We start from the raw sequence: 7,873 nt of genomic DNA, 5'->3' as shown, positions 1-7,873 counted from the left end.
GCGGTTTCAGCCGCGGTCGGCTGTGGTTGCACCAGCTGCTGTGGCTGTGGCAAGTGCGGCACTGCGGCCGAGGCTGACGCAGCCGGGGATTGCGCCACCGTAGGATGAAATAGGATTACTACCTATTGATTAGTCTTTTGCTACCTTCGTCCACGTTTATCCCCATACTCCTCTTTCATCTCCGCCTCTTTCTTATCTCTCCTTTCCCTTTTCTCCTCTTCCCATTCCCTCTTCTTCCTCCTCAACACTCCACTGCCCTTACCCATACATTTTCAAATCTGTTCCTTTCTTTATCACATACTACTCCTTTGTTTTTTAATCATAATTTCTTTTTCTTTCTTTCTTTAAGATAGGGGTGAATGGAGAATGATTGTGTATGGATAATGCTGTGATGCATGGAATGGAGCAGGGAGATGGGGTGAGGGAGTTTGTGTAAATAATATTTTGAGGCAGCCAGAAAGGATTTCTCCCCGTCTTCTCTTTTTATGCTTGAGGTGACGGAGAGGGGAGGTCGTCGATTAAATGAAGCTGCCTTGCTGTGGATGTGCTGTGTCTTGCTGCACTGCATCTGACTCAGGGCAATAGGTGAGATGCAGGGATGACCTGTCATCCAGGTGGAGTCCAGAAAAGAGGGAGGGAGGGAGGGAGGGGTGGTAAATGGGAGTGGAGTATGTGGGGATGGAATGGATGGGAGTGGTTTTTATGCCTTTGTTTTTTGGCTACCTCCCTTGTAAGTGGAAAATAGCCATTGTAATATATATATATATATATATATATATATATATATATATATATATATATATATATTGTATATATGTATATATATGTATATATATATATATATATATATATGTGTGTGTGTGTGTGTGTGTGTGTATATATATGTATATATGTGTGTGCATGTATGTATATATATATTTGTGTATATATATATATATATATATAAAAATAAATATATATATATATATATATTTATTTATATATATATGAATATATATATATATGTATATAAATATATATGTGTATATATATATATATATATGTATATACATATGTATATATTTATGTATATGTATGTATATATATGTATATATATGTATATATATATTTATGTATATATATAATGTGTATATATATGTATATATATGTATATATATTCATATATATATGCATATATATATGCATATACATATATATATATATATGTATATATATATATATATATATATTTATATATTATATACACATATATATACCTTCTCTTTCCATCAGTGATTTTTTCTTTCGTCGTTTAACTTACTTTCCCTCTCCTCACCTCTCCCCCATTCTTCTTTTCTACCCTCACCTCAAACTGCTTCCCGTTTCCTTTACCCTTTTCCTCTTCCCCCTTCCTCACCGTCACTTCGCTCCCTTCCTCCACCTTATTGGCCTTCATTCCCTTCAATTCTTTTCCCACCTCTTTGGCCTTTCCTTCCCTTTTGTTCATTATCCTCATTTCCTTTCCTTTCCTTGCCTTTCCCATACTCCCGGCTCCTGTCTCTCCGACCCTGTCCTCCGCTCCCCTCGTGTATTATTAGGCATGTGTTGTTATCAATCCTGGTCGACTCTGGTCGCCATACCCAACAAAGATGAAATTTTCTTGTTATTTTGTGCAATGATTCGTCCCGCCCCACACTACTTGAGTCAGTTTACTCTGGTCAAGCGTGTTGTAAATAAGTGTTTCTTTTTACATGAATCCTATTATATCATTTAACAAGCCTTTTGTAACCAAGAAGTTTGGTCATCCTACACATGGTCTACACGAATTGATCCACTTCCCCCTCCCTTTCCTTTCTCTTTCTTATTTTTTTCTCTGCCCTCACTTCCCCTTGCCTTTCCCTCTCTTCTTTCCCTTCCCCTTTTTTCAACTTCCTCCCTTCCCTCATTCCCACATTTCCCATTCCTTCCTCCCCTCATCTCTCTACCTTTTCACTAACCCGTTCACAAATACCATTCCCTCTTTTCCCTTCCTCTCCCTGCCCTTCCTTCCTCTCTCCTTCTTTCCTTTCCTTCTCCCTTTCTTTAAGAACATAAGAACATAAGAATGAAGGAGACTGCAAGAGGCCACAGGGCCTACACCAGGCAGGCCTTATGGTCTCTCCCAGTCTCTTGCTGTCCCCCCTCCACCCTCTCGTCCCCATCCTCATTTTCCTACCCCTTCCATCTGTTTTCCCTCATTTTACTTCTATCTTCTCATCCACTCCTATCTCCACCTCTACCCTTTCCTCCCCTCCCTTCCCCCTCCCTTCTCCCTTCCTCCTACCTCTTCCCCTCTCCTGTCCCCTCTCTCCACTTCCCTCCCCTCTTTTACCCTCGGCTCCCTTACCCTACTCTACCTGCCTTCCCTTCTGACCTTCTCCTTTCCCTTCCTCCCCCATCCCTTCCCCCACTCTCTCTTTTTTATGCCTAGCCTTTCCTCTCCCCTTGCCTTTTCCCCTTCATTCTCTTCTATTCCCCTCTTTTGCTTCCTCCTTCCTTCCGTCGCCCCGGATGCTTCCCCTTTCTGATTGATAAATTTGCCTTTCTACTAATTGAATTCATCCCCTCGAGCTCCCTTAGCTTTGATTCCCGTCTGACAACTCCCACGACCCGTACCCATTGCGTCTCCATCATCCATTCAAACCCTCTCATATATATGTATATATATATGTACATATATATATATATATGTATATATATATATATATATATATATATATATATATAATATGTGTGAAGATCTAGAGTCTAGGATCTATGTCGTGAGGGAAGCATAAACATAGGGTAAAATTAATTTTATCAGTTTTAGGCCTAAGTGAATATGGAGAGTACGCCTGTGACTATACGAATATAATATTGTGTTTGCGATGTGTGTAAATGTGACACGATTAATACTTTTTTGGGCGTATGTGTGTATGGAAAAACTCAAAGTTAATTAAACACCAGCGCCTGACGGTTGGGATCCAAGAATCTTAAAGGAAATGAAAAATGAGATTGTTGTTTCATTAGAAATTATTTTCAAGAAATCCATTATATCCGGAGATGTCCCAAGAGAATGGAAGCTAGCTAACGTTATATATTCGAAAAAAGAGACGAAAAGAAACCAAATAATTACAGACCTACAAGCTTGACTTCAATCGTAGGAAAATTTATGGAAACTATCATCAGAGATGCTATCAAACAGCATTTAGAAAGTAACTGTTTGATAAAAGATAGCCAGCATAGATTCAGACGGAAGGATTCTTGCGTGACTTACTTGAATTCTACAACACAGTCATCTCGAATTATGACGAAATAAATAATAAAGATTTAATATATCTAGACTTTGCAAAAGCTTTTGATACCGTCCCCCACGAAAGACTACTTGCTAAATTAGCATCATACGGAATAAGTGGTAGCCCATTAAGTTGGACTAGTAATTGGTTGAATGATCGAAAGCAGAGTTGTACTAAATCGCAAAACTTCTAGATGGAAAAATGTTACGAGTGGAGTTCCTCAGGGCTCCGTTCTTGGGCCACTTCTATTCATAGTATAAATTATATAGACCACGGACTAAAATCTATTGTCTCCAAATTTGCTGGTCAAGCAATATGTTTTACCTTTATATTTTATTAGTTGGTATTTCCATAGCTATTTCGCCACGTGAATTTGTAGGTAAGCCGCCTGCAGGTCTACAATCGTGGACGCCCCCTTCTTCGATACCAATCCGAATTAAGCTAAATGTTTCACGACGTCCGACGCTGATACCACAGTATCATTCACCAGTATGTCATCGAGGTATGATTCCGTGCCCTTCTTCATTGTTTCTGTCTTCTCCAGTACTGTTTTCAGGATCCTCGTCATGATCCTTGGGGCTGAGCACAGCCCAAACCCCAATCTGGTCAAGCAATATGTTTTACCTTTATATTTTATTAGTTGGTATTTCCATAGCTTCTTCGCCACGTGAATTTGTAGGTAAGCCGCCTGCAGGTCTACAATCGTGGACGCCCCCCTCATTTGGCACCATCTGCATAGGGTCTCGTTACATACGTCTACAAAATCATCGCCAGTATGACACCTCACGAACTGGTTCAGTTCTCGGAAATCCAACACCGGTCGTACTTTGTTCTTGGTTGGCTGCACCACTGCCATCAGGGGCAAGATTCCACCCTCCACCGGCTCCTCCCAGGGACTCAAAATTCCCTCATCAATCCACCGCTCTACTTCGAGGTCAAAGTCGTCCCTCACCCCCTCTCCGAGAGTCTGTTTGTAGCAGTCGACTTTGTTCTTCAACAGAGGTGAGCCTTTTTTCAGGTACCACTCTACCTCCCACTTCTGGCCATCAAATTTCGCCCGGAAGTCTTCGTCCTCAATCGTGCAAGGCGCCGCCCTCTCGTCAGGGTCGAGCTTCGCGGTGACACTGCCCTCCATGGCCCTCATTGTCATTCCTACGTCCATTTCCGGCCTCAGACGGGTCCTCCCTCTCCTTTCCGTACTTGAGTCGCGTATCGCTCCAATCCTCACTTGTCCGGCGATAAACGTGACTTCTCCAAGCTGAGCAATTGTATTCATTCCCAGCACCACGTCAATTCCCTCTATAACCGTTCTAATGACAAGCACTCTTGATCGTATCGGAATGTCCTCCACCGTCATTTCAATTTCCTGGTCACCTCACTTCGTCTCCCTTCCGTCGACTGTTATCAGGGCCATATCTCCCTGTCTAAATTCTTGAACTACGTCGGTCATTACAATCGTGGTTGAACAGCCTGAATCTATTAGTGCCTTCGCGCGTCTTCCTCTCAACCAGACATCCACAGTCGGCATATGGCTGGACGGCGTCCTTACATTTCCTCGGCGACTGTTTGCATAGCGGCCGCCCTTCGCCCGTTTCCCTGCTAGCAGTGTCGATCTGTCCCGCCTGATTACAATCGTAACAAATGAGCTCCGCCTCCATACAGTTCCTCGCGAAGTGACCGAGTCGTCGACACACATAACAACGGACCCTAGCCAGCCCCCGCCATCCGCTGTTGTGACCCCTGGAGTACCCCATTTTCCCTTCTCCATCGTCATCGAGTTGGTATCTCGACCCGAGGTTCGGTGGCGACTGCTCTGTCGTTACGGCCGCCAAAGACCCATCCTTCTTTGTCCTCGTGAGAAGCCTAGCGCGAGCTATCAACTTGTTCATACTCGCCGCCGACAACGCATGATCTATTTCCTGTAGTCCAGCATATATACGATCTGGAAAGCCATTCACAAACACCATTCTAACGAGTTTATCCAAGCATTCGCCCGTGAATGTAGACAGCCCAGCCAAATTTCTAATTTCATTGACAAAAACACCAACCTGTTCACCAGCCAAGCGCATTTTTTGCAGCCGATTAAACGATTCGAACGGACTCTCGCCGAAAGCCTCTTGTAATATTTTCTTTACCTTCCCCCCATCCATTTGATCAACAGTCTCCATGTCCAGGTAGATGGCCAACGCGTCGTTTTCTAGGTTAAATGCAATATAGCTAGCTACGTTCGTTACCCCGGTTAAGTTAGCCACCAATTCCACCTTTTTAAGCCATTCGGCGCCGTCTCCATTGCCGTCAAATGGCCTTAAAGTAATATTATTCATCTTGAATGGCTCTTTTGTGCTCGTTGTCTCAATCACCTTTGGCGCCTAGATAGCTTGTAGGAAACTGCCGATCATTTATCTGAATTAAGTAAAAATCCCATTCCTGCGGTTGCTTCTGCTTCACTCTTTAATCCCCTTTAGTTTCGCGCCACACACTTCTATCATTCTCTATCCTAGCTTACCTAACACCATTGCCTATTAGCAAACCTAATCCTAGCACAGTTCCGCTTGCCTCCCCCTCACTTCACTCGCACACGCACACTGCCGACGCCCTGGCATACCAGCGGCACCCCCGCCTCACTCTCACCTTTTGACCCAGCACCAGGGATGCCAACTGGGCACCCCCATCTGTACCACATTCATACCACAGGCCCAACGATCCCAAAAGGAGCTCGCGTGGTGCTGGGCCCAGCGTGGGAGGCAGTTGACCGCAACTCACTCCGACCCCCCCTCCCCACCTCATGGGAGGCTCACACATGGCCCTAGCCCATGTGGTCATATGCCCAACAAGAAAAGGAATGTCTCCCTTTCCCTATCCCAGTACATCTCTCTCCATTTCCTTTCTCTTTTCTCGTTCTCTCTATCTATCCCCTTTCTCTCTCTCTCTCTCTTTGTGTATAAGTGCGCGCGCACGTGTGTGTGTATGTTATGTATGCGTGTGTATGTGTATGTGTGTATATATATATATATATGTGTGTGTGTGTGTGTGTGTGTGTGTGTGTGTGTGTGTTTTGTGTGTGCGTATCTGTGCTTGTGTATATGTGTGTGCACGAGTGAGGTTATGTGTGTGCATATATGTGTGTCTATCTGGAGTGCAAACATTGGCTGGCCACAGCCCCTCCCTAATCCCCTCAAGGGGCGGCAAAATTCTGCGATATCTCCCCCTCCCCTTTCTCTCTTCTCTCTCTCTCTCTCCCTCCCCAACTCTCTCTCTCTCTCTTTCCTCTCTCTCTCTCTCTCTCTCTCTCTCTCTCTCTCTCTCTCTCTCTCTCTCTAGCCTCTCTCTCTCTCTCTCTAGCCTCTCTCTGTCCCTTGCTCCCTCCCCCTCTCGATGTGTGTGAGTGCGTGTATATATATATATATATATATATATATATATATATATGTGTGTGTGTGTGTGTGTGTGTGTGTGTGTGCGTGTGTGCGTATATGCGTGTGTGTTTTTCCCTCCGAAAAAGAATTAATTAAACGGCGGACATCTCCACGAAATGGTCCTAGCCGTGTGGGCAACTGAAATCGCCCCCAAGCGCGGAAAAACGTTAACATAATTACCATCTACAAGAAGAAAGGTGACGAATCACTTTGTGGTAACAGCCGAGGCATATCTTTGTTGGCCACCGCAGGGAAGATTCTTGCTCGAATCATGCTCGTAAAACTGGCTAATCACTTTACAGAAACTATCCTACCCAAGACACAATGTGTCTTCAGAAAAGACAGGGGTACCACAGATATGATATTCCCCTTATGCCAAATTCAAGAGAAATCCCACGAACAGAACCGTGATCTATACCTCGCTTTTATTGATCTAAGAAAGGCATTTGATATAGTAAACAGGGAATTCCTCTGGAGTGTCCTCCATAAGTTTGGTACACCTCCAAAATTTCTCAATACCCTCAAAAGCTTCCGGGACGGAATGAATGCCTGCGTACTGCCGGGAGGGCAAAAATCAGAGCCCTTCACTGTTGATGTGGGAGGCTGTCCTTGAATCTGTGATATTCAATCCACTTCTTACCGCTGTCGCAACCCTTAGCCACAATAAGCTAAATGATGACTATGGAGTGCTGATACAATACCGCCTAGATGGGAATCTCTTTAACCTCCGTCGCTAGCTCACTCCGCAGTACTGCCAGGAGGGCAAAAATCAGAGCCCTTCACTGTTGAAGTGGGAGTTAAGCAAGGCTGTGTCCTGGAATCTGTGATATTCAATCCGTTTCTTATCACTGTCGCAACCCTTAGCCACAATAAGCTAAACGATGACTATGGAGTGCTGATACAATACCGCCTAGATGGGAATCTCTTTAACCTCCGTCGCTAGCTCACTCTGCAGAAGCCCTACAACGCACTATCTTAGTGGTCTCCTTGGGTCTCCATGTCAACACAAAGAAGACCGAGATACTTGCACAACACAGAACAGCACCAGTCTTGCCTCCTGTTTTTCAAACCAATGGTGCCCAGCTCAAGCAAGTCATATAGCTCACCCACCTCAGCAGTATAACACCAAAACATTGCACCAACTACTCTTGAAACCATCGCCTC

At 44.2% G+C, this 7,873-nt stretch overlaps 1 protein-coding gene across 1 annotated transcript; it reads left to right on the top strand.

Annotated features, from left to right (window-relative positions):
* Nucleotides 1–6,980: 6,980 nt before the first annotated feature.
* On the top strand, nucleotides 6,981–7,322 carry LOC143018300 (uncharacterized). Its single transcript, XM_076173657.1, has one exon. The coding sequence runs from the start codon at nucleotides 6,981–6,983 to the stop codon at nucleotides 7,320–7,322; it is 342 nt and encodes a 113-aa protein (XP_076029772.1).
* Nucleotides 7,323–7,873: the final 551 nt, after the last annotated feature.

Source organism: Oratosquilla oratoria, chromosome 3 (genome assembly GCF_046742065.1).
Source record: "Oratosquilla oratoria isolate Oo_2021 chromosome 3, ASM4674206v1, whole genome shotgun sequence".
Taxonomy (NCBI): Eukaryota; Metazoa; Arthropoda; class Malacostraca; order Stomatopoda; family Squillidae; genus Oratosquilla; species Oratosquilla oratoria.
Note: the sequence above shows the minus strand (reverse complement) of the source record. Positions and strands in the feature narration are given on the sequence as shown.

Coding starts and splice junctions, on each gene's coding strand:
- LOC143018300 (XM_076173657.1), top strand. CDS start 6,981: ATGCTCGTAAAACTGGCTAATCACTTTACAGAAACTATCCTACCCAAG.